Below are 26,935 nucleotides of genomic sequence, written 5' to 3'. Positions count from 1 at the left end.
GGAGTAGGAAGGAACGGAGGAGAGGAGACCACACTGGGCAAGTGTAGATGAAGGTGGTGGCAGTTGGAACGGAGAGGAGGAGAGTTTGGACGGGAGGTAGAGGGTGAAGACAGGAGTGGGTCAGAGAGGAGACCCTGAGTCCAGACCCTGAGTCCAGTCCTGTCTGTCTTCCCTTATTAAGACAGAAGGGAATGTTGGGAGTGGAGCATGTTTTGTGGAGAAGAGGGTGAGTTTAACTTGGGACGCGTTGAATCTGAGATGACAGAGACCCCTCTGCAGCCAGTGTCAGGTAGAAAAGTCGGATCTAGCAGGCCCCAGAGCTCAGGTAAGCGTGGGAGCGCAGGAGTGTGGTCATGTACTCAAGAACGACACTGGAGGCCTTGACAACAGATGTCTTCTCCAAGGAGGAGCTGTATGAGATGAAAGCAGAAACCCAAGGACAAGACGAAGAGAAAAGGGAGCCAAGGAGAGAAGTCAAAGGGAGGTTGCAGTGAGAGTAGGAAGAGAATGAAATTCGAGGGAAGTTCTAGTTCTAGGGAAGGAAGGAAGGTGTCGTAGGACTGCGCGGGAGGCGTCAACCTGTTTATTAGAGTTCCTGCTCTTAGCGGCTTCATGGTGTGGAGTGTGGAGTCCCCTGGGCATTTATGGAGCCCAGCCATCAACCTGAAATTTTAGGTAGTAGAGAGACCCAGAGATGTCCTTCAATGTGGCGTCCAGGAGACAGGCTTTGTACAGATGAATTCGGGCATTTCTGGCAGTCGGGGGCTGGATTGCCCATGGAAATGGTCATACGGCCATTGTATTTGGCCTCGAGGAGAGGGACGTCTGGACAAGGGGCTGTGGCACAGGAATGAGATGGAACTGGCATGGAGCAAAGGGCTGAGTGCCCCTTGCTGGCCTCTGACTCGGTCCATCCCCAAACCCCTCCAGCAAGTACAGCTTTTGAGACCAACCAAAGATGTGTTACTTTAGAGGTCTAAAGAGGACGGCCCCTGCCCTCGCACTCTCTCTTGTGACAGTTTGCTTTTGCCTAAAATCCCTTTCAACTGCAGACCAAACTTTAGATTCTATACTGAGAAAAAAGGTTCTTGGGCATAAATATTTGGCAGAGTGAATGCACCGTGGAGGGGTCTGAACCTAAGCATAATCTTTGATTTTCTTTGGGGCAGGTTGGAAACCAAAACTAGCTGATTCACAGGACAGCCTATCTCTAAACTAAGAAAGGGAACTGAAAGAGGAGGCTGGTTCAGGATTTATCTGGCCCTGAGATGGTACAGCAAGGCAGGGGACAGGGCAGGCATGGGGCACCATATGGGACCAGGAGATGCTGGACAAAGACCTCTATGCACGTGTTCCATAGAGAACTGTGCACCCCCTTGCTTAGTTTGACTCCTTTGCTTTTTAAAAAAAAATTTGTTAATGTTTGTTTATTTCTGAGAGAGAGCGAGAGAGCATGAGCCGGGGAAAGGCAGAGAGAGAGAGAGGGAGACACAGAATCTGAAGCAGGTTCCGGGCTCTGAGCTGTCAGCACAGAGCCGGATGCAGGGCTCGAACTCACAGACCATGAGATCATGACATCACTGAGCTGAAGTCAGAGGCTTAACTGAGTGAGCCACCCAGGTGCCTCCCCCGCCTTTTTTTAAAAGTATATAGTTTAGGTTTGACTAAGTACAGTGAAGATCCCTTTGTTTTGCGCCCTGCGTGGAGACCTTCCGGACAGGCGCTGGCTACATCTCACTCTACAGTGTACTCTTACTGTCCTTCCAGAGTGATGATACCAGCGACATGGTTTGCGCTGAAGATTTCAAAAGTAACAGGGCATTTCTGAAGTAGGATGTTCGAAATAGTCTGACTCATCTCCGTTGGAAGAGCGTGCTGTTTGTTGCGTTAGAGACGTAGCGCGGGACACAGGGTAGGGATGGGGCGGGAAGTAACACAGTGTTGAAAATACTTCTGTCTGAATCTCTGTGGGGATTAGCGCAGGGTTGATTAAGACAGAAAGCTCCTGGAATAGGATCATGTTGCGTGACCAAAGACGGAGTTCGGTTCTTGTATCTCCTTAGGCTAAAAGTAGTGTGATCTTGGAAAATTAATTTAGTCTCTGAGTCATAGTTTTCTCAAGTGTAAAGTTGATAGAAGTATCACTTGCCACTAATTAAACTGTAGATCATGCGAAGCACTTGAGAGGCCTTCAGCTGAGATCAGAATAATTTAGGTCTTTAAATCTATGCACGTCTGGCTGCCTCATTACTTTTATAAGCAACCTAGAAGCAGAGTGAGTAAAAAATAACTTGACAACCTAAGAGAGCCATAAAGATTAGCAGTTCCTTTCCTAGTTCCTTAAGATGTTCTGCACATAGTTCCTTTTGGGCAATTGCGGAAGAATGGATAGAGGGGCGTGGCCAGGGAGGGAGATGTGGAAAGGGGGCCGCCGAGAAAGCAGCGAGAGAGGCAGGTGGCGTCAGAAGCTGGGGGATTAACACCAGACGGTCACATTGTCAGGAGGGATAGTGCGTTCCCCCCAGTTGGATGTCGGAGTGTGGGGTTGAGGGACGGGACTTAAGGACAGGTCATTGCAGTCGCGAGCAGTTGTATTGGTGATCTTGAATAATAGAAAGCATTTATTTGATGCTAAGTGCTAGGGGCATATTTGTCTCATTTAATTTTCACATCATCCCTGGGACATGGGTCCCTTATTGTCCTCAGCTTACAGCTGTCTACAGTGCCCTAGAAGAGGCTTGAAGAGGGTTAAATGAGGTCCTGCATCCAGTACAAGGTGGAGGAACCAGGCTTTGAGCCCAGGTCCGTGTGACCGCAAAGCCTGACAGACAACACGCGTGTCCTCCCGGCCCCTCAGGAGCCGGGAGCTTGAGCCCGCGGCTGGGGTGGTGGCCCCACCCCAGGCTCTAACAAGGGTACGGGTGAGGAGGCCACGGTGGGAAAGGCAGACACCTGTTCAGGAGTTTGGCAGTAAAGGAAGAGAAACGATGGAGACTCGTGTCACAGGCAAGCGAGTGTTCCCCAGAACGGGCAGAGTTCCTGTTTGGACTTGTACAAAGGGGGAGATGCAAGGCGCTGCAGGAGAAAGGGAGAAAGGGGTAAGACTGTGCCAGGGGGGACTATCCTGGGCCCTTCTCCTGTTTGCCCTTTGGGGCCTCTTGTCGGCCGTGCAGCATGGAAGTTTATTAGGACTGAGCTACGTGGTGAGGTGGTGCCTTCGAGGTTAGAGTGAGTTACCATGGTGGGAGTCTGCCAGGTGGGGTCATGAAGGAAGAGGTTAATTTCTTCCTCCTTCCCTAAGACTTTTGGGGAGGGGGTGTTCATCCCTGATTCCAGGTAGCATGTAAATAAATGGGTAAGACTAGTCGGCATGCCTTGGACGTGCCACCACTCTGGATTTTTCAAAGCACAGGCATGTCTATCTCTGATGACCTTCTGCTCCCGTCTTGTGTTCTTTCTGCCCCCACTCTTCATTCTGGTTTCCCAAAGGGGTTGTCCTGTGTGGCTTTTTTTTTTTTGTCTGGCTCGATTGATCATAGATGCACATGCAACCTGACCTTGAGGAAAAGCTGTCTCATCAAAATGCTGAAAGTCCATAGGTACCTCAGCACTGGCTCCCCCAAAGTTGGTTGGCTTTCTCAGAGGTCGGAGGGCTCCGGTGGGCTTGAATAAAGCAGAATGGAGAGCTACACTAAGGAAAAGGAATTTGTTGCATTGTTTCAATAGCATGAACAAGTAGCCTCTCGGGCGGCCCAGGACGTTCACTCACTCGAAAGGCATTTACGTGTAAGCCCTGGGCGTGGGGTTGCCCCACTGGACTCCTGTGGCGGGGAGGAAGCCTTCCACTTTGTCTGGCCCGTGTTGTCTGCCACCGGCCCAGAGCAGGGTGCTCAGGTGACCAGGGCCCAGGGCAAACCTTACCTGAGGAGAAGTCGTTCACAGAGTCCCCTGGGTTCCTGTTCTTGGCGCAATGGTTGAGGCGGACCTTTTCCTCGGAAATAATTGCAGAAGACGTGGCATGATTCCTCCCCTTAGAAAGCCAGGAGTTCGCCCTCTTGAGCACCCCGTCTCTCAGAGAAGGAAGATCTAGCAGCTAGGCACATGGTACCCAGACAGTTACGCAGCCCTGCTCAACCCCCAGACCGTCCTCTACAGGTGTAAGCATTTCATAAACACAAACCAGCTTGCTGGGACCCTTTCCTAGAAGGAAAAGAAGAGAAGGCCGTACGTGGTAGGTCTCGTCTATGCAGAAACATGCTTCTTTAGCTTCAGGCTGATTTAAATGAGCAGGGAACGCGTTCAGGAGACGAACATGACCCTAGCGTTAAAGAAATAGACAGAGGGTAGAGTTGAAGCTAAGAAAAAGGAGGGAAAAGGAAGTGTTCTCAATTCTTTTTTCTTTTCTTCTTCCTAGCAAGAACCAGTTGAGTCATCTTTGGGGCTTAGTAATGGAGTAAGTGATCTTTCTCCTGAGTATGCCGTCCTGACTTCAGCTATAAAAAATGAAGTGGATAGTACGGTGAACATCATAGGTAAACTGTTTTGACATCTCATTTTTCATACACACAAGCAGCCCCCCGGGGTCTGAAGTTTGTAAAACGTGATTTGAAATAACATAGTCAGGGGGAGGAGGTCTTGGAACCATCTGAAAACGCAAAGTTCCAGCCGCTAGATTTCAGGGCTGAAAAAGAAAGACCTCCGAGGTCAGATAAAGGAGCTTGCGATGGGTCAGCCTCAAGAGTGACTTCCCCGGAGAGTCCGGTAGGTGAAATGGGTTTTTTTTTTTTTTTTCTCCCAGTGGCTCACGATCAGCAGTTCTCCATCTTTCAGTAAGCGGTCACGTGGGCAAAAGTGTTATTCATTTAACTTGGGACCCAGGAGAGGGAAGACTGTCCTCGTGGGTCCTCTCTGCCCCTGCTCCCTGGCATACCTCCCATACAAGCGGTGCTCGTTCTTACAAATGAAGGAACTGAGGCACAGAGACCTGTTGTCAGAGGGCACACTTTGATTCCACAGAGATTCTTGAGCGCCTTCTGTATACCAGACTCCGAGCTAGACATAGGTTGGGGGGCAGGACAGTCTCTGTGGAAGGACGGTCAGTCACCACATAGCGCCACAGATATCTACGGCGCTCGCATTTGAGAAGAATGCTGCAAAGAAAAGAACAAGAGGGAATATCCGGGGCCGAATTTAGATTGGGGGCTTCGTGAAGGAGTGGCATTTCCTCTGCAGTGGGTGGGTGAGGAGGGGCCGCGTGGGGCGGGCCCCAGAACTGTCGGACACGGACCTCAGTGTAGGAACCCACTTGGAGGACTAGGAGGAAATCCAGAGGGGCCGAACGTCCCCCCCCCCATCAGAGGGGGACACAGGGTAGGCTCCTGGGGGCCTGTGCAGGCCATGGGAAGGACTCTGGATCTTATTCCCAAACTGCCAGAGAGTATGTTTCAAAAAATACTTATTTTTAAATTTTTATTATTTTATTTAATTTAAAAAAATTTTTTTAATGTTTATTTATTTTTGAGAGAGAGACAAAGTGCGAGTGGGGGAGGGGCAGAGAGAGAGGGAGACACAGAACCCGAAGCAGGCTCCAGGCTCCGAGCTGTCAGCACAGAGCCCGATGCGGGGCTCGAACCCATGAACTGTGAGGTCATGACCTGAACTGAAACCAAGAGTCGGACGCCTAACCGATTGAGCCACCCAGGCACCCCAAATATGTATATATATTTTTATCTTGAAGTATAACAGACAGTAAAGTGCACAACCGTTTTACATACACCTGCAATGTAAACGCCACCCCTTGGAGGGTTTTCAGCAGGAAGGTGACCAGTGTGAATTTCATCTCAACCAAGTCCCACTGGGCCACTGCACTGAGTGGACGGTGGGGGTTCTGTGCAGGAGTGGAGGCCCGTGACCTTGTCTTCCAGCTCCAGCCCCAGAATCCACAACCAGGCTTTGCCCTCAGGCGCCTTTGCGTCCCTTAAACTCTTCTCCATTTTGTAGCCTGTCAGGGCTTCTGATGCCGGTAAGAACCAGTGAGATCACGCAGAACCATGAGAGCAAACCTCCTGTCCAGGTACCTTCGTTTCTGGATCCTTAGCCGAGTACTGATGGGAGGCTACGGATGGATGCTGTAAATGTCACTCGCCCCTCCTTCCCCCTGGGTTCTGGCGACTGGGAAGTAGGATGATGTATGCAGGGACTCCCCTGAACGCTGCGGGCTTTGGCAGAGTGCAGTGTGAAGGAAGGACGGGAGCATATGTTGTGAGCTCGCTGTATCAGGGCAGATAATGGCCCTGCCTGCCAGGCTTCCCTTCCTCGGCAGGCAGGCGGTCTCTGGAAAGCCTTCCCCATTGAGCCCTTTAAAAAGAAACAGCAACAACAAGCTAATTTGCCAAGACTCCAGGCACTTTTTCTTAAGATTCAGCTATTTCCAGGGAGCTGGTGGGTTTTGCGCTACCCTTCATTTATGTGGTGAATTCAGCCTCAGATAAAATGGCAAACAAAAGCCGGAGTGGTATCAGAGGGGTTTTTCTGGCCTTTTTTCCCCCCTTAAACATTTGGTTGAGTCTTTGGCATGTAAATTCTCTGTCAGGTTGATTGTTCTTTGCCCTTTCGGTAGGATTAGTGCTCTAGGGGCTGGTGCTAATTTAATGAGTCATTACTTCCTTACTTCCGGGCAAAGACTGGAGGCCCGGTTTGGTGTAGAACTTGATTACATGAGTCTCTTCCTTGGCCTAATAATAAAATAATAATGGACGCAGTAAAAGGAGTTTGAATATCTTTAATTCGTTGGTGGCCCTCACAACGGTGTATAATAATATACCAAGTGGGTCCATACAAGCATTTTAAAGGAATGGGTGATTGGTGATCCTTGTTAACAGTAGCTCTGTCTCCACTTTTAAACCCTTCACAGATTTTTTTTGGTCTCCACTCCCACGTATCATTAATTAGCCATTCCCAGCCTGTGTGACTTGTGGACGGAGGTGAGAGACACAGGGATTCTGATTCCGAGGCCACTGTGGAATTTGAGAGATTCGGTTTCTCTTAACCTTTTAAAAACGCTTTATGGAAAACTGACACCGTTTCTCGCGTTCAGTTCATTTGTTTCTAAACCCGGGGTTCATTCCAGTTTTGTGTTTAGGCACCATGAGGAAAACTTCCAGATGTTTTCATTCTACTTTTATAAGCATTATGTTGATAGGGTTAAAATTGGGAACTGAAATGAGTACTTGATATGAGAGCAATTTTTTACACTGTCTGTAAGCTCTTAGGTAGGGAAATAGATTGAAAATCAATACGTCAAGTCAGTGGAGGCCAGCCACCCAGTACATTTTTATTCCAGACAGGGTAGAGGTTATTGTAAGTGAATCCAGTTCAGTGTGGAGAAGGAGAAACGGGGAACGGACCGTGGCCCGGACGCAGGGACTCTTGCTTGATTGCTGTTCTGTTTGACTTTTATTGTTGCCAGAGATGATAACGGTTAGTTACACGCAGGCTTACAGGCACACGCACACTTGTGGCCATCGGCAGGCTGGGTCCTGGGCTTGCCTTCTTGTCCATAACTGCTGAATGCACTTTCAGATGTGCCTAGTGGTGCACAGCAAAAGGGAGCACAGTGTCTCAATACTTAAGATTTGTCTTTTTACTTATTTATTTTTTTTGAGGGAAAGAGGGAGTAATTGGGGGGCGGGGGGCGGGGTGGAGAGACACACACACACACACACACACACACACACACACACACACACGCAGAATCCGAAGCAGGCTCCACGCCAACAGGCTGACGGCAGGGAGCCCGATGTGGGGCTCGAGCTCACCAACTGTGAGATCATGAACTGAGCTGAAGTCAGACGCTCAACCGACCGAGCCACCCAGGCGCCCCAGGATTTGTCTTTTAATGTTCCATCTCTCCTGTCTGATTAAACACACAGGTTAGCGTATAAGATAGCCCAAATACCCACCCCTGCTTTCCTTTTAAGGAGTGGGGGGGAAAAAACTCCTTTATTTTTATTTTTACTTTTCTTTAGCATTGAATTCTGTCTTGTGGGGTGGGGGAGGGGGGGAGGACTTCTGTTTTTAGGAAGCGGAAGACGCCAGCAACATGTTGAATTGTTCTGACAATACCCCCTGGCATCTTGCCCAGGTTAGCAGCGCTTTTGCTGAGCTGTATTGAAATCATCTCCGGGCCAGTGTAAAAAGTTTGCAGGTGCGGACATTCTGTCTGACTTGCCCAGGCAGTGCTTTACAACCCCATTGTGTTTCTTGATAAAAGGTAACCCCACCCTTCAATAAAGCAAAGATTGCCCTGTAACAGAGGAGGCTATTCATGGCTCCAAAGTAAATCCAGCAACCCTTAGTCACGAATAACAATTAGGAAACAATGTAATTTGAATTTTGTCTGGATTTTGTCTGCCCAAATGCACCTTATGGGATGTATGTACTTCTTTTGGTAATTGCTTCCAAATTTGACTGGCTTTGGAAGCAAAGCTTGGTAGCTCTTTTGGACAAGCTTAGGAGCTCAGGTATCACCAGGAAGGACCTGCGTTGGAAGAGAACAGATTCGCGACGTGGGTCCCCACGAGGACCTCATGGTTATGACTCAAGGTTGGCAGCCTCTGGCACCAGAATTCCTAATGCTTTGAGGTCGACCAAAGGTGGTGCTAGGCGGTAGAATTATGTCTTCATCTTTTCCCAGCTCCTTTGCTCACCCTTCTTTTGTTTTCTGTTTTTCCTGGTGCTTAAGATGTAAAAAAAAAAAAAACAAAACTTCATCAACAAGATAAATAATAGCTTGAGATGGCTCTTTATTTTTTTCCATATTTTTAAAAGTTTATTTATTCATATATATATATATAGAGAGAGAGAGAGAGAGAGAGTGTGTGCAAGAGGGGAAGGAGCAGAGAGAGGGAGAGACAGAATCCCAAGCAGGTTCCGAGCGGTCAGTGTAGAGCCGGACGCAGGGCTCGAACTCACTAACTGTGAGATCCTGACCTGAACTGAGATCACACGTTGGATGCTTAACCAGCTGAGCCTCTCAGGGGCTCCGTGAGGTGGACCTTTAGGTGGAAGGCATTCCCTGGCAAGGGAGAGGGAGTGAAGGTCTTCCGTGCTCCTTCTCGGGGTGGGGGGGGGGGGGCTGCGCCTCCTGCCTGTTTCTGGGAGGGCTGAGCTGTTCACCCCCTCACGAGACAAGGCATCCGGTTCTGTTAGGACTAGAAAACGCAGAGCAACATGAAACCCCACGTGAGACGCGAACCCAGACCCAGAACCCATAGTGCACCTTATTTTTCTCCGGTGGACCCGGCCTGGAAAAGCCTGGTCACAGAGATGGGCCTGTGCGGGACACTCTCCGTCACCATGAGCGTGCAGAGTTCCGGCAGTAGTCTGAGCTGTGTCTTTTCACAACCTTAAGAAGTTTTGATTTGCCCAAGAAACCTGCCATCCTTTCATGAGGCTAAAGGTTTCTCACCTTCCCCTCTGCCTTGCCACTCCCACCTCATTTATAATTAACCATCATCAGCTCCTCGGGTTTCTCAAATCCGGCCCCTTCTTTCTATTTCTGATACCAGTCCCAGTCACCTTTGCTGTCGCAGCGCTCTGGTTCCATTCCGCCCCCGCCCCATTCATTCTCCACACAGAGTGACTTTTTAAAAAAACAATGCCAGTCTCACCATGTCACCATTGTCCCCAAGACGAAGATCTGAGTCTCTCTTGTCTCCACAGAGTCCTGGTGACCTGGTCCTTGCCCACCCCTTTTATTTGTATATATACTTTGAATGTTTATTTTTGAGAGACGTAGAGACAGAGTGTGAGCGGGGGAGGGACAGAGAGGGAGGGAGAGAGGGAGGCACAGAATCCGAAGCAGGCTCCAGGCTCCGAGCCGTCAGCACAGAGCCCGCCGCGGGGCTCGAACCCACGAACCGCGAGATCATGACCTGAGCCGAAGTTGGAGGCTTAACGGACGGAGCCACCCAGGCGCCCCATGTATTTGGTTTTGAACTTGAATGATTCAGCATGTTGTGACTTCCACGTGCCTGTCCAGCGTGCAAGCGAGGTGGCTCTGGCTTTGTCACTGTGGCGCGCCCCTTAGGGCTCTGTCAGCGCAGCACAGAAAGAAACGGACGTTTGGCAGTTCGGCTGGGAAGCGTAAGCTGCTACCCCGGCACGTCTCACCCACATTTCTGCTCCCAGACTGGTGACCCTCGTGATGTGTTGATCAACTCTCCTGAGATTTTATTGGGGCGGAGTATTTGCTCCCCTTGATGGTAACGTGTGGTGCTGTTTTCTCGGCCCCGTCACCCTCGTGCTTCACCCTGACCTACGTCAACCGGTTGAGGTGGGTGCAGGCTGCAGGGGGTCCGTCTGGCCTGTGCGAGGACAGAACTCCATTCTCTGAAGTTATTAACCCTGTAGTGACGGTCTTTCCCACCATTGCTCTTGGACATCTGTCCCAGATCATGCCTGCATTTTATTCATACACACACACACACACACACACACACACACACACCCTAGATTAGAAAGACTTGGGTTTTAGACCTCCTTCTGCAGATTTTTTATTTTATTTATTTATTTGCCACATGACCTTGGGCAAACTCCCTAACCTCTCTGAGACTCCATGTCCTCAAATATAAGGTAGAAATAATAATACTGATCCTGCCTACCTCACGGGGTTGTTGAGAGCACAAAATGAGCCTAGTGGAAAAGTCACTGTGTAGTTAGAAGGTGGTAAAATAATATTGTGATTAAGTAAGATCTGAGTAAGAAAAGTAGCCTCCAATCTGTGCCTCATCGTCGCAGCTAATATTAACAGTTTCAGTTCTCAGACTTTCAGACAGGACCAAGAAGAAATTTCTCTCCATAATACCACGCTGATGGCCTGATTTTCTGTGCCCTCTGATACGCTTTAACGTTTCATTTACTTATTTTGAGGGAGACAGAGACAGCGGGAGTGAGGGAGGGGCAGAGACAGGGGGAGAGAGAGAGAGAGAGAGAGAATCCCAGGTCGTCTCCATACTGTCAGCGCAGAGTCTGATGCTTAACTGACTGGGTCACCCAGGTGCCCCCCTCCCCTAATTAGCTTTATTCTCGTCCCTGCAGCTACCTAGGTGACCTTGGCGGTTACTTGTCTGGCCTCTCTGGGTTTCAGCTTTCTTTAGTTATAAAGTGGTAGGACCCAGCCTCCCCGCCTTCAGAGGCCCTTGTTTTCATTTCTAATAGTCTCTGCTATTAAGAGCTTTCTGTGAGGCATGGGGGCAACTGTGTTCTCAGGTGGAGCCCTCCACTAAGTCAACAATTGTTAATAAAGTTGGGATGACCCTTTAAGGAACCACACTGGCTCATCAGTAACCAGCCACGAATAATATTGTTGTAATTCTTAGCAACTAGGTCCAGATAAAATTACATTGCTGTGGGGGACTCTTTCCCTGGTGTGCTGGAGAAGCTTGGTGGATTTCAAGCCCCTCCAACCATTGGAGAGTTTCCTTGGCACCCAATATAGAGCTGTTGAAAAGCAATTCCACTGCTGGTTATGAGCCCAGAGTCTCATTAAGGTGAGATGCGTAAGTTTTTATCCTCAGATGGGCTTATTAGGAAGCCAGAGGCGCCCGGTCAGAATTTCCTGAGCTCTCTTAGCTGGGGAGACCATATCGGGGAGTACTTGAGTTGAGCCTTGGGGTCAGGGAAAGTGGAATCTGATGGCTGGTTTTGCCACTTACTGGCTGTCTGGCTTCAAATTAATATTTAACTCTTCATGATGCCTTTTCCTCGTGTCTAGAATGGGGACAGTAATTGTGCCTTCCTCATGGGGCTGTGGAGACTTATAGATGGGACGTACAGGGTGAGTGGGAAAGGCAAAGATAAGTGCTTGGGAAGCCTTAGGCTTTGTACGATTACTTATCAGAGAGGATATTCAGGTGCCTAGCAGGGTGCCACTTGTGACTTTATTTGCCTTAGGGGTTGCTAACAGTTCTGCTACTTGCCCCTCTTTTCAGGTGTCAGGAGTCAGGAGTCGGTGTTACTGGGGGCAAAGGCTAGTGGTTTGGGGAACTCAGGAGAGAGACACAGAGACAGAGATTGGTCAGTTGATTAGGGGTTGTGCCTAAAGCACATCCAAAGAGCATCTCAGATGTTGAGATTTTCCTGTTTCTCTTTTGGGCTGGAACCTTACGGGTTGGGACCTCAATGATGTTCAGATATTAAGTGAAATAATGTACAATTAACCTCTTCTTGGCCGGTGCACTCAGTTGTGTAACCTCCACTATATTCAAGACCTGCGACATTTTATTACCCCTAAGCATTTCCTCCCCTTACCCCCAGCTTCTGGCAACCATGGCCCGCCCTATCTTCATCATTTCATCTACGTTCTAAAAAGCCCGGCTCGCCAGAAGTCCTGACATTTGCTAGGAAACATTCATTGTCACATCCGGCCTTTGCAAGCGGCCATGGTCTCCTCTGGGACTCCGGCTCCAGTCGGTGAGCCTTGCGTGTTCATTCATCTCTTTGTTTAGCAGAAATTCACCAGCTGCTCTCAGACATCAGCCACGAGCCTGGGCTACGACTTGATACGCAAAGTTCTAATCCCAGTTCTCGGCTCTCTCAGGAGCCACAATTTGGTGGCGAAGATGACGCATCCAAATAAAAAGTTAAAAGGAGACATAAAGAATTAACTTGCAGTAGGAGGCAGAACGTCAGGAAGTGTCTCCAGGTCATGTCATGTTGTTAGTGTTGGCCGAGCAGTGGGGACCGCGAGTGAGGGGCGCTCTGGAAGGGGAGGTCAGACAGTTCTGGATGGTCAGGAAAAGGCTCCAGAAAGACAGAGGCATTCTGAATGCTGCCTGTTGTTCACCTTCCCCTTCCAACCCGTGTTACTGCCTCACTGAAGCCTTTGATCCTTCCCACTGGGAGAAAATTCTCTACTGTCTTTTCTTTTCACACTGTCCTAAACTTCACCTCTCGAGCCTTCTGTGCTGACCAGGAGCCCTACGAGACAGCTCACAAACCAGGCCCTTGCTGGCTCGGTCATGTCCTGCCCCTCCCCAGTATGTGACAAGTTGTCCTACGAAGTAGGTGCTCAGCAAATCTTCCGTATGTTGAATGACTGAGTCGGGCATTCTGGGCAAAAGCTGGGAGGGCGAGAGTTCCTGGTCAGAGAGTTTGCGGGGCTGTTGTAGAGAGGAAGGCTTTTGAGCTGCTGCCATTGGGTACAGTCCCAGCTCGCTTGCCGTCTATTTGCAATGACATTGCGAGAGAGAATTGAATTTTGGAGTATTGGAAGTTAACGTGGCTTCGATGGAAATCTAATTCATAGAAGAGCCTAATTGCCTTAGTGTGCAGGGTATTACTTGTAGCCAGCCCTCCTCGTACACACGCCCCGTTTGGCTTCTATCTGCTGACTGGTTTTAGGACTTGGGAAATCTCGTTTTCCTGCCATTTTGTGTGAGAAGAGGCGGAAGAAACTCGAGAGAGGTCGGTGTCAGCACTCAGTCTGTGTCTGGTGAACTGCATAATTGATGCTTTCCTGCTCAAATAGGATAGTCCAAAGATAAAATAAGAATTGGGGAGTCTGCCTGCCATATATAGTCTGCCTTCCTCTTCTTTAATTTTATCCCCTCCAGGAGAACTTCGACAACATTCCATTTCCCTTCCCTTCTGAATGCTGTGGCTTTGTGGATGGTTATCACATCCCCAAATCTCCTTCCCCAGCCTCGTGCGTGCTTTTCCTCTCTTCCTTCCAGAACCCGAGAATTCTCACTCCCTTCTCAAGCCTTCTCCGAGTAGAATCAGGTCATGTTCTCCCTACGTCGGGCTGGTCATTTCATCTCCCTCCAAAAAAAGCAATTAAAACAGGAACTCATTTCTAAACAAAAATACCGGAGCAATGAAAATACTTTGCGCGGTTAAAACAAGCATTTGTCCATGATGGCAAACTTCTCAAGAAGATTGGAACACGGCGGCCTTCTTGCCTACCCTGATGGTCGGGAAGATGCGAGGGACATGGACACCGTACATAATCCACAAACTGTGTGACTTTGGAGAAGTCAGTCTACCTCTCTGTGCCTGAGTTAGTTTCTTAGTTGATCATAGGATGATGGTCGTGGGTGGAAATGTTAAAATAGCTTACACGAGTAAAACATTGACTGTGACGGCAAAGTATTTTGAGGCCCTTGGGAAAACACTGTTATTCCTTTGTTATTTCCATGGGTTTATTGGTGGTGGTTTTCAGGGATATTTCATCCAGTCAGTTGCCAACAGAAGTCTAAGGTCAGTTCTGTTTGAAAGTAGGGGAGGGCGTTAGGGACATTCAAATTAAAACCACAGTAAGATACCACTGCACACCTATCAGAGTGGCTGACAGAAAAATAGTGGCCACGCCAGAAGCGGACGAGAATGTGCATAAATGAGGTCATCCATACATTGCTGGTGGGAATGGGAAACAGTACAGCCACGTCAAGCCAGAGTTTGGCAGTTCCTTGTAGAATGAAACATGAAGTTACCATACGACCCAGCAATTGCAGTCTTGGGCTTTTATCCCAGAGGGATGGAAACTTAGGTTCATATAAAACCTGAACACGCATATTCATAGCAGCCTTATTTGTAACAGCCAAAACACGAAAACGGCCTCCTTCCCCAGCCTCTTGGGTGCCTTTCCTCTCTTCCTTCCGTGGCTGGAGAGTTAAACAGACTGTGCTATATCCACACCAGGGAATATTACTCGGCAGTGAACAGGAACCAACTGTTGGTATCCACAGCAACTTAGGTGAATCTCTAGGGAATTATACTGAATAAAAAGCCAATATAAAAAGGTTACTGTGTGAGCTCATTTATGAAACATCCTTGAAATGACAAAAATTATGGAAATGGGGGACAGGTTAGTGGATGTCAGGGGTTAGAGATCATGGGGAAGAGAGGCTGAAGGAAGGTAGATATAAAAGAGTAATGTAGGAGATACTTGTGATGATGGACGTGTTTTGTATTTTGATTGTGCTGGCAAACATGAAACTCCATAAGTGATAAAATTGCAGAAAGCTAATTGCGTGTGTGTGTGTGTGTACACGCACACACACACACACGCACGCACAGGAAGACTGAGGAAATCTGAACAAGATGCATAGAATGTTATCAGTGTCGGTATCCTGGTATTGTACTGTAGTCTTAAATTTTAATTTTTTTAAGTTTATTTATTTTGAGAGAGAGCGTGCCAGTGGGGTAGGAGCAGAAAGAGAGGGGGGAGAGAGAAGCCCAAGCAGGCTCTGCATGATTAGTGCAGAGCCTGATGTGGGGCTCGAACTCGTGAACCATGAGATCATGACCTGAGCTGAAACCAAGAGTCAGATGCTTAACCGACTGAGCCACCAGGCGCCCCAGGAATTGTACTATAATCTTGCAAGATGCTTGCATTGGAGGAAACTGGATAAAGGGCACACAGGATCTCTCTATTACTTCTTCCAACTATACGTGACTCTATAATGACCTCAAACTAAAAGATTTGATTAAAAGGAAGTTGAGGCAGGATTCAGAGGCAAGGTGGTTGGAAATCATCTTGTCAGTGTTCTGGGGAGCTGGTGCTACCAATGTGTGTTGGGCTGGGGAAACCATTCTGTTCCACTGTTCAGATATTCCATCCAGTGGTCATGTTGCCTGCAGGGTAGGAAGGGGCTGGGAGTGTGAACAGAGCACCCACAGCTGGACATGACACAATGGAGTGGATTTTGGTGGTCCTTTCTCCTTAATAATAACATTTGGTAATATCTCTCTGGACCCAGGACCTGGAAAATGGCACAACAGCTTCCTTCGGAGCAAGAACAGAGGAAAGAAATGGGTCAAGTTCAAAGCACTGTCTTTCTGGCCCTGGGGCTAGGTCTGGTTGCAGCCTCCAGTCCTGCAGGCTTGGCTGTGATTGGATTGAGTTTGGGACATTGCCACATGTAAGCACCATTGGCCAGCATGCTGGAAATAGCCCTGGGGAGCCAGGTTACTGGCAAGCTGCTTCTCTGGAGACATTAACCCAAAGCTAAAGCTGTCCTTCAGTTTCTTGGCCGATGACATGTGGTGACTGAGAATCTGACTCCTGACCATTCAGCTTTTTGGGGGAAGGTTTTCTTTCTTGAGAGCACACGTTAGAATCGTGAATCGGGCATCGGCGCCTGATGGCTGTCTTTTCTTTGAAGTTGTAGGACAGTCACATCTGGACAGCAACATCGAGGATCAAGAGATTGTCACTAATCCTCCGGACATTTGCCAGGTTGTAGAGGTGACCACCGAGAGTGACGAACAGCCGGTCAGCATGAGCGAGCTCTACCCTCTGCAGATTTCCCCCGTGTCTTCCTATGCAGGTAAGGGGGCAGGAGGGGAGCTTTGGAACTGGGCACAGATCAAGGTGGGGCAGCCCTTCAGGGTGGGGCCACCCACCCTCCACACAGCAGAGGATCTCTCCTCCGTCTTGGGAATTATTCTGGCTTTATTGTCTCAATGAACATCTCCTTGGGTACTTTTGTTCCCAGAAGTCATGGCCATAGCGTTTCTTTACTTGATCGCCCATAACATCTTTGTGCATGACTAACAAATACTATTTCTTTGGAGAAGTAGTACATCTAAGGCTATTTTGTTTGCAGAAATCTGGAAGGGTGTGTTCGGTGGAATCTGAGTTTGACCAAAAACTGGATAGAACCTCAGGGACCATTTCTTCCAGCTCCTTCATTTTTACAAGTGAAACACTTATTCTAGGTCACGTGGCCAGTGAGGGTTTGGGTCAGGACTTGAACTCAACCTTGAGTCCTGGACCTTCATTCCACTCCGGCAAGTTTACTTGTTTCCACATATTTTCCCCTTCTTTTTCAATTTAGTAGAGCTTCTAATCAGGCCAGGTATCTGATTCCCCAGAGAAGGGCCACATAATGACCCAGGAATAGACTCAGACAGTCATAGGATTAGAACGAGTTTCAGTTGGTTCTTCGATCCTTACAGAACAAACCGATGAGTCCTTTCTCTGCCAACATTACATCATCTTATACTCTCTGATGATCTCTGTTTAATTTGGGGGGCACTTGGTTATATTTAGGAAATATAAATCCTGAGTCGATGTTACTGCTTGCAAACATTACAAAAAGAAAGCAGAGGTCCTATCATGAATAACTACAGTCAGCTCATAAATGTTGAGGAGTCCTTCCCAGTGTCCTTTAGTTACGATGCTGCTCCCGTGACTGACACACAGTCGTGTTGGAATTGGGTTGATCATGACAGGTTCCTTGTGAATTATCAGCCACTAACCTAACCTTTTAGTTCCTGAACATCAACTTTCTGGGTTTGTTTGGTTTTTTTTTTTTTTTTTTTTTTTTTCTTATGTTTTAAAATCGTGGCTAAATAGACGTAACACAGAACTGACCATTTTTGCTACCTTTAAGTGCACATTGCAGCGGCGGTAAGTGCCTTCACAGTGTTGTGTCGTCGCCATCCCCGCCATCGGTCTCCAGAACTTGTTCATCTCGCAAAACTGAAACTCTGTCCCCATTAAGCACGAAGTCCCCGGTCCCCTCCCCCCAGCCCACCAAGAGCGACCGCCATTCTGCATTCTGCTTCTGTGAACTTGGCTACTGTTGGGGGTACCTCATGTGCGTGGAATCAAACGGTATTCCTCCTCTTGTGATTGGCTTGTTTCCTTTAATGCCCTCAAGGGCCTACCTTTCTTCTGTGCTAAGAACATACAATGAATGTGAGATCAAACCTTGCCTACAAGAACCTTCTAATCTGTCAAACCGGATAAGCTTGTCATTATTTATTTGTCACATTTTGAGCCCCTGCATGTGCCTTTATGGTCTTTGCCAGGCCCCAGGAAGAATAACTACTATTTGCTGCAAGTTTCTCGTGCCCCGGGAACTGGGCTAACGGCCTGGTATCAGCTGACTTGTTTAATTATGAGAATAACCCTGTCAGCCTGGGTATCATCCTTATTCCCTCTTTAAAAATGACAAAACTCAGGCCAGTGTGGGTAAAGCAGCGTGTCCGGGGACGAACAACTGGTAAAACAGATAGAGTCCACCTACATGTGGCTGGTGCCCAAAGCCTGTTCTTAACTGCCCCCCCCCCACCCTGCCCGCCCTCCCCTGTTATGCTGCTCTGGACAGCTGCACAGGGTTCTTCCGTTCAGTGTGCACCCACAGCCCTGATCTCAAGGACCCACCGAAGACGCAGAACAAACAGCATGTTTATGCCTTAATTTTACAGCTCAGATAACACTAGGTTACTTTGCTTATATTTACATAGCTATGGCTAAAAACGAGTGACTTTCTTCTATATCATGAGCTACAGGCATTATTCCACCCCGTGGGTTTGTTGTTTTAAGGGTCGTAGTTTTATTTTTTATTTTTTTTTTCAACGTTTATTTATTTTTGGGACAGAGACAGAGCATGAACGGGGGAGGGGCAGAGAGAGAGGGAGACACAGAATCGGAAACAGGCTCCAGGCTCTGAGCCATCAGCCCAGAGCCCGACGCGGGGCTCGAACTCACGGACCGCGAGATCGTGACCTGGCTGAAGTCGGACGCTTAACCGACTGCGCCACCCAGGCGCCCCTAAGGGTCGTAGTTTTAGAATAGATGTTTCTGTTTATCTGTTGAAGACTTTCCGAAGACTTCTTGAGGATTCCGGAAAGACATTTTCTTGCTATTCTTCCCTCGGTGGCATTTTGCCTTAGCAGAAGAATCCCAAGGACAGCTGATCCGTGCAGAGAGAAATGAAAATTTCATTACCCTTTTCAGGATCTTTGCATAGATTTGAAAAGAAGGATTCCAGTGCAGGCTGGCAGGCAGCTGGGGGGGTGTTGTTGGAGCCTGGCTTTTCTGTCTGGCCTTCGGTTCTTTCCATTGTTTTTATTGTCTGAATTCTCCAGAACCTTTTGGAGTGAGGCTCATTGGCTAGAGCCAAAATGTTTCATCACGGCTGCTTTTCTGGAGCTTACAGACGTGAAATGTACCTGTTACGGATGGTGGCTGGTTTAAGTCTTTTTGACAGGAGTTTTACAGCTTTCTGCTAGGAGAGGCAGCTTTTTGGTTGTAATTCACTCTTCTTATTTTCTGTTCCCCAGATAGGCTGTTTGTGTTTTCATGATAAGATTCCTTTGTTTGGACTGGAATTCAACTGTCGACTTCCTCCAACCATTTTCATTCACTTGTTTAGGAAACTGGTATTCGGAGGCTGTTGTTTATTATTTTTTTACCCTCACTGATCACTGAAATCTAATCCAGTAGTATTACAAAACCACATTCAGTTTTGCAAGTCTGTCTAAATTTTGTGGCGAGCAAGAAAAGAGGTGGTTTCTTCGAGTGGAGGTACTTGTGTTGGATGTTTGAAGACAATATAAAATTCTTGCTGGATTCTTAAAACTTTCACCCTGGGGAGAGATAATCCCAAAGACCAACCTTGGGAAACTCTGGAGGACGGTCATTTTATATTTAAAGGTTTATTATAAAGTGGCGCCTTGCATGATGTATCTATGGCACCAGGATTTTATTAGGTAATTGATGGTTTAGTAAAAGAAAGCCATAGCAATATTTTGTGGAGGGCTGGACGAGAGGATGGAGAAGAGTTAGAGAAGAGAATATAATACAAAGGATTGATTGGTTATAACCAAGAGAATGGAAATTGCCTATTGACCTGGAACTGGCAGTGAAGACTTCCTTAAGGAAACCATAGTAGGCTTGCATTTGGTTGGGTGGGGCAAAGATAAAAGTGCTTTGAAATTAAGAACACTCTGATTTGAATCTTTTGATTGAGCTTTCCAGGGAGTTGAGCAAAGGATGGAGGGAAAGAAATCCTTGTCAATCTTATTAATAAAGCTTATGGAATAAGAGCCTTCCAGAAAATGTACCAGGGTATCAGCATGCAAAAAGGCTTTAACATTACACATATTGCATGATTGCACATGGCACATATTGTGTAAAGACATACTGTTTTCCTCCCCATAATGTTCCTGAGGTGTTTGGACAGTAAAAACTGTGCTAAAGTGGAGTGGGAACCCAAGACTAGTATCATCCTAGAACCACAGCTCTGGAAGAAGAACCTCAGAGATCAGCCTACCCAAGGGTTGACCCCCTTCCCTCTCACCAGTCACTTTCAGGGAAACTGGGACCACCGTGTTGAAATGAGCTACTCACGAACCTGTTACCGCTCTGCACGTACTTTATTTAAATTTTTTTTTTAATTTTTTTTTTGAGAGACAGAGACAGAGCACAAGTGGGGGAGGGGCAGAGAGAGAAGGAGACACAGAATCTGAAGCAGGCTCCAGGCTCTGAGCTGTCAGCGCAGAGCCCGACGTGGGGCTCGAACCCACAAACCATGAGATCATGGCCTGAGCCAAAAAGTCAGACGCCCAACTGACTGAGCCACCCAGGAACCCCTGCACGTACTTAGTCACTAGTGCTGGTCAAGCAACTCCCAATTTTTTTTATTCCATTGTATTAATCCAGACTAATCAAAAGGGAAAACAAAATAACAGTACAGGCTGATATTGGGCAGTAGCATTGACCCAGAAGCATTAGCTCCAATGAACACATTTGTCACATACAAAAGGATCTCAGGGTGCCTGGGTGGCTCAGTCAGTTAAGTGTCTGACTTCGGCTCAAGTCATGATCTCATGGATTGTGAGTTCGAGCCCTGCATCGGGCTCTGTGCTGACAGCTCAAGAGCCTGGAGCCTGCTTCAGATTCTGTGTCTCCTTCTCTCTCTGCCCCTCCCCTGCTCATGCACTCTCTCTTTCTCTTTCTCTCTCTCAAAAAATAAACATTAAAAAAAAGGGGGGGGGTCTTGAGAATGTTAATGGTGTGGAAAACCAAGGAAACAGAGGAAAATGGGCCTGTGTGCACCTCAAAGACACTGTGAGCTGGTGATTTGGGGCAGCCAGTAGAGCTGTAGTTATTCCAGAGAGAAGGGTCTCGGGTCCCCAGGCTGGAGCTTCACGCATCCATCTGCTCCTAGGTAAAAGGCACTCAAGGCCATTCTTTTAGACAACTAAAAAATCCCAGCTTGCTATTATGGAGCTGTTGTTATATAGTGTTATGAAATGGAGTTACTTCAGAAGTGATCTTAATCTAGAAACCATGCTCTCCACTGACATTTGCATTAAGTTCAGAACACGTATGTCTTTTCTTGTCTCAGACCGTCTCCCTGCAGTTGAAAACTGGGTACTTAAAGGCAGTTAACATTCTGATGGTGGTCATGGTCTCTGCGAGGTCTTCCCAAGGAGTCTCCCCAGGGTCTGCCTTCCAACCTGTCCCGCAGCTGGGGCTCGGGCTGTGGCGGAATCCCGGAACCTTGGTGGTAACTGCTCATTTTCACATATCTCCAGCCCCCGACACATGCCTGTTGGCATCTGTTTCTTCTTATTTCAAGGGGAAAGGAACCGAAGATGATGGCATTTAGGGAGGGTACTTAGGAGCAAAAGGGGTCTAGACATGTAGGAAAGGAAGAGAAACCTTGGCTTTGGAGCACAAAGAAAGCTAAGCCTAAAAATGGAAAGGGGATCTTGAAATTTCAGCTGGAGGAGCAGGAGAGCTTCAGGAAGCAGGGCTGCTGCGTTCGGTGCCCGGGGCCCTGGGCTCAGACGCACAGTTTTGTTTTCTCTCTTCTGTGCTGACTCAGGCCACAACTCTGGCAGGTTTCTCAACATCTCTGTTCCTCATTCTTCTTGGGAGTGGCAATACTGAGTCCTGCCTCCTCGGGAGACCGAGCTAGCCCAAGGGTTCCGTGAGCAGGGGAATTTTCCTTTTTTGTTGTTTTTAACTTGTTTTTGTGTGGAAACGTTTCTTGTGCCTGGTGTTGCCAGCCAGCGTCGTTAGCGGCCGAGGCCCGGCCTTGTCCCGGTGGCTGTTGCTCCCAGTTGGGGAGGGAAGTCTTGTCAGTCTGAGGAGAGGAGAGGCCCGTAGCCTATGTAGTTGCTCCTGGTCAGCCCTCGGGGATCACTCAGGCCCTGGGGGTGGGGGGCTGGGGGACAGTCACTGGAGGACAGTGGCTGATCTAGGTGTAAAAAGGCTCCAGGGTGGGCCCAATGTGGTCAACATTCTTGATTTGTCTGGTTAAGGAATGAATGAACCTGTGGCCCAGTTCATCCGTTTCTTCTTTAACCTTGACTTCATCGAGATCCTGCTCTGTGGCCGGTGCTCCGGGTGGGTGAAAAGGCTTCGTCTGGGCTGGAGCCATCGGGGTCCTGGCTGTGCCACCCGCCAGATGTGAGACTGGAGGCCAGTCCCTCAGTAGATTTAGGATGGAAAGAGGTAGAAGGTGCTAGAACACATGAGCTTTTCTGCATAAGCGGGGGGGGGGGGGGGGGGGGGGGGCGGTATGGTAATAGGAGCTGCTCCCCGACTGACGATCTCAGTCAGGGCTGAACAAGACCCACGTGCAAAGACACCAGCACGGCTGACACAGCTCTCTAGAAAAGTACATTGTTGTGCGTTCTCTAGGCCTTGTCTGTAAATGAATGACCCTGACTCCGAGATCTCTAAGGGTCAGTATATTTCTCTGCCCTCTGTGCTTTCGTTTCTCCATGCTGCGAACACTGAAGAGCCGCACGCCATCATTTTTTTATTTAAAAACGAAATTTTTTTTTTTACCTAAAAATTTAATCAATTAATTATTTATTTTAATTTTATTATTTTTAAATAAATTTTAAATAATTTTTCAACATTTTAGTTTAATTTTTTTTCTTTCTTTAAAAAAATCCTGTATGCACAGGTGATGTGTGATCAATCACTTGCTATTGACTTTGACTGTGTTAATCTACGTGTTGTGCAAATCCAGTGTTGAGCAAGGCTGATGAACTCAGGATAAAGGTGTGCTATCGTTTATTGAGTGTATGCTGTGGGCCAGGCCCTGTGGTAGGCCTTTTCCCACATATCCTCTCGCTGATTCATCACTCAATCCTCTTTGGAAGATGTCAGGACTCCTGTTTTACAGATGAGGAAGCTGCATTTTGTGAAATTGAGTAACCTGCTGTGTGTCTCACAGCTGGCAGACTGAATTGGGATGGCAACCTAATTGGTTATCTGTCGCTGCACAACAACATAACCACAGACTCAGTGGCTTAAAACAACACACATCCATTATCCCGCCCCAGTTTCTGAGGGTCAGGAGCGCAGGCATGGCTTAGTGGGGTTCTTTGCTCAGCATATTGCCTGCACAGACCTGTGGCCAAGGTGCGATCCAGGGCTGCTAGCTCGTCTGAGGACGGAAGTGGTGGGGAGAGTCTTCTTCCAAGCTCACATGGTTTGGGGTGGGGGGGGGGGAATGTAGTTCTTTGCAGGTTGGCAAACTGAGAACTTCGGTTTCTTGCTGGCTGTTGGCTGGAAGCAGCTCTTACTTTTTGGTCATGCAAACCTTCCCAACATGGCTTCCTCAAAGCCAGCCAGGGAGAAAGTCTCCTCACGGGACAGCATTCGGTCCTCCTTAACGTAACCACACACATCCCATCGCTCACTGTGTTCTGTTGCTTCAAACCAAGTCTCAGGTCCCACCTACGCTCCAGAGGAGGGAATCCCAACGAGCAAGTAAACACCAGGAAGGAGATGAGGATCATGGGAGCCCCCCTAGCATCTGTCCACCACAGTAACCCGGGTGGGAAATGTAACTTTATAAACCCAACATAGAAGTACGAAAGGGACATGAGGTGAAGGACCAGATCCAAGTAAGTGGGGGTAATCCAGGAAGGCTCTGAGTCGGGACTCGAGTGAACTGACAAGGATGGAAAGAAAGCACGAGTGGGGTGCGTGGATGGATCAGCCCTGAGGAAAGGGGGTGAGGCAGACGCAGCAGGGAGCGGAGAGCAGATTGGCATCCTGGGGACCAACACCCCATCCTGGGAGGCAGCGGCCATGAGAAAACATAGCCTGGCCCCCAGAAAGGGAGCTACCCCCCAACTCTAAAACTTTTCTCGGGAGGGCCAAAATCAGAGACATAAAATCCACTGCAATGTCTCCCGAGTCCCAAGTGCTTAACTTTACAAAGGGGTTGAAGATGAGTTCGCTGACCCATTTCTTTTGGGGAAAAAAAAAAGAAGTGCTGATAATATTTTTCAAATACTGCCTGAGCCTCACGACAGTTGGAGCGGCAGGAATGATGGCCCTGTGTTTTTCTCTCTGTGAACAGAAAGCGAAACTACCGATAGTGTGCCCAGTGATGAAGAGAGCGCCGAGGTAAGCATGGCGGCCGCCACTCGGCTCCAACCGACGCTGTGGGAAGCCATTCCCATTCCCATCCAGCACCTCGGTGTCCCGGCTGCTGGTTAAGCTGCTCTACGCTGTGGGAAGCCATTCCCATTCCCATCCAGCACCTCGGTGTCCCGGCTGCTGGTTAAGCTGCTCTGCGTTTGATCATGAGTTTTCCTGGAGGATTGTGTGTGTGTGTGTGTGTGTGTGTGTGTGTGTCTTAAAATATACATAACATGAAATTGACCACACTTTTGGATTTTGAATTCTAAATTTAAGCTTTGGGACCTGAACGGGAGGCAAGAGAGTGAGATGTTACTATTAGAAAAAGAGGCTATGACGGCAGGAAAAGGAAACTCAAGTGGAGGCCAGGAACTGTTGATATTCTCACCACTATAAACATCCCAGTTCAGCCGCAGAAATAGAACGTCCAAGTGGCCAAGAGCAGTGACCGGAAGTAACTGTCAGAAAGTGCTAATAAGCAAATGTATCGGCACCTTTACCTGGAGTCCCCTCTCTCTGTGATCCGGCGCCGAGGCTAGATGTGTGTTCAGTTTGGATTCCCAGTCGCCTGCTTCCCATTTCCCTGCTCGAGGCTGGGCTCACACAATGGCAGGAAACGGCTGTAATGTGATGGAAAGCATTCCTGCTAAGGGCCTGCTTTGTGTCTGTATTTGAGGTAGAGAGACTGACCGACTAATGGTTGTTTTTAATTCGTCATTTCCCAGTGTACTAAATACTTCAAATAGAGTCCAGGAATTCTGCAAAGACAGGAAGCGTAGATGCTCACATGCCAACCCTGTTTCTTCAAGGTCAGAAATTCCAGCTCATCCTCTGAGCGAAGCCACCTTGGAGGCCCCCTGTTTGCTCGTCACACTGGAGCTCTAAGCTATACCCATTTGAAGACAACGGAAGGGCTTCTACCCTCCGAGTTCCTCACTTCCCTTTCTCTGAAAACGCAGATTGACTCAAAGATTGGATTGGGCCAGGAGTGAGGAACCAAGTCTCTATGACAGACCAGCCATGATGACCTAAAACCTAACCGAATGATCAGGCTGGGTGGTTGGAGGAGAGGGGAACCAGAAACCCAAGTTGCTGCCTTGTTTTCCTGCCTTCATAGAACAGTCTTGCCTGTTTTTTCTGGGAGGTAGCAAATGGGAATTGATAAAAAGGGAAGAGAAACCATTGCTTGGGATGTGAATAGCTGGGTATGGATGTCAGTTGAGGGCTGTCGAGATGCTAAGCTTCTGTTCATTCCACGCCTCTTAAGAAATTCATTTAACACACCGACACGTGGGAACAGTGGTGCCTCTTTATAGAAAGCCGTTCGGTGGAAGGCAAAGAAAAAAGATGTATCTCTCGATTATTTTTCTTTGCAAGGGACGACCACACTGGCGGAAGAGGAACATTGAAGGCAAACAGTACCTCAGCAACATGGGGACACGAAGCACCTACCTGCTGCCCAGCATGGCGACCTTCGTTACTTCCAACAAACCTGACCTCCAGGTCACCATCAAAGAGGAGAGCTGTCCGGTGCCTTACAACAGCTCGTGGCCCACTTTACCAGACCTCCCCCTCCCGCCCTCCGTGACCCCAGCGCCCAGCAGCAGTCGGCCAGACCGGGAGACGCGGGCCAGCGTCATCAAGAAAACGTCAGATATCACCCAGGCCCGCGTCAAGAGCTGTTAAGCCTTTGACTTCCCCCGGTGGTTGTTGGGATGTCTTGGCTGTGTTTTGTTGTTTGTTTGTATTTTATTTTTCTCTCTGACACCTATCTTAGACAAATCTAAGGGAAAAAGCCTTGACAATAGAACATTGATTGCTGTGTCCAACTCCAGTACTGGAGCTTCTTTTTTAACTCAGGACTCCAGCCCATTGGTAGACGCGTGTCTCTAGAGCCTGCTGGATCTCCCAGGGCTGCTCCCTCAAGTTCAAGGACGTCATAGGACCAACACCCACACGGGCAGCGCGGTGCTGCATTGCCTGCGGTCAAGGCCAGCACAGTGGAATGGATGCCTCAGAACGGATGAGAAAATGTGAACTAGCTGGAATTTTGTATTCTTGTGAATATGTACATAGGGCAGCACTAGCGACGTTGCAGTCTGCTTCTGCACCTTATCTTAAAGCACTTACAGATAGACCTTCTTCTTGTGATCTTGCTCTATTTCACGGCACATTTCAGCGTTCCCCCTTCGCGGCCCTTTGTGTCCTGCCTCCCGGCCCGTCCCCTCCACTTCCTTTCCTCCTTGTCCTCCCCACAGAGGCTGTGTTCCGCATCCCTGAGGAGGAGAAGAAGAAAAAGAGCTTCTCCACAGATGTCCCATTTTTAAGACTGCTTTAAAAAAAAAAAAAAAGAAAGAAAGAGAAAGAAAATCTAATCTGCTGTGCTTGAATGCCACGCGGTACAGAGGAAAACTATCATGGAGATATTATGCAAATTCCCAGATTTGAAGACAAAAATATTCTAATTCTAACCAGAGCAAGCTTTTTTATTTTTTATACAGGGGAATATTTTATTCAAGGTAAAATTCTAAAGAAAATATAATTGTTTTTTATCTTTTCTACAGCAAATTTATAATTTTAAGATTCCTTTTCTTGTTTATCAGCAGTTGTTATTACATCCTTGTGGCACATTTTTTTTTTAATTTTGTAAAGGTGAAAAAGCTTTTATGAGCTCATGTAGCAATCAAATTATCCTGTGGATTGATAATAAATGAATATGATATATAGTTAAATTTTTAA

General features: G+C 48.0%; 1 protein-coding gene across 5 annotated transcripts in view; it reads left to right on the top strand.

The window, feature by feature from the left end:
• The window catches only part of IRF2 (interferon regulatory factor 2), an 88,226-nt gene extending 61,291 nt beyond the window's left edge, over positions 1–26,935 (top strand). For all 5 annotated transcript variants that reach the window (XM_030312106.1, XM_032592804.1, XM_030312107.1 and 2 more), the window contains 4 exons: positions 4,415–4,532; positions 16,170–16,334; positions 24,135–24,181; positions 25,574–26,935. In XM_030312106.1, the coding sequence (XP_030167966.1) occupies positions 4,415–4,532; positions 16,170–16,334; positions 24,135–24,181; positions 25,574–25,882 (639 nt within the window). In that variant the 3' untranslated portion in view covers positions 25,883–26,935. The remainder of the gene's footprint in view (positions 1–4,414; positions 4,533–16,169; positions 16,335–24,134; positions 24,182–25,573) is intronic.

This window comes from Lynx canadensis, chromosome B1, assembly GCF_007474595.2.
Source record: "Lynx canadensis isolate LIC74 chromosome B1, mLynCan4.pri.v2, whole genome shotgun sequence".
In the NCBI taxonomy this organism is placed as follows: domain Eukaryota; kingdom Metazoa; phylum Chordata; class Mammalia; order Carnivora; family Felidae; genus Lynx; species Lynx canadensis.
The sequence above is the reverse complement of the archived record's forward strand: the minus strand, read 5'-3'. Positions and strand labels throughout refer to the sequence as shown.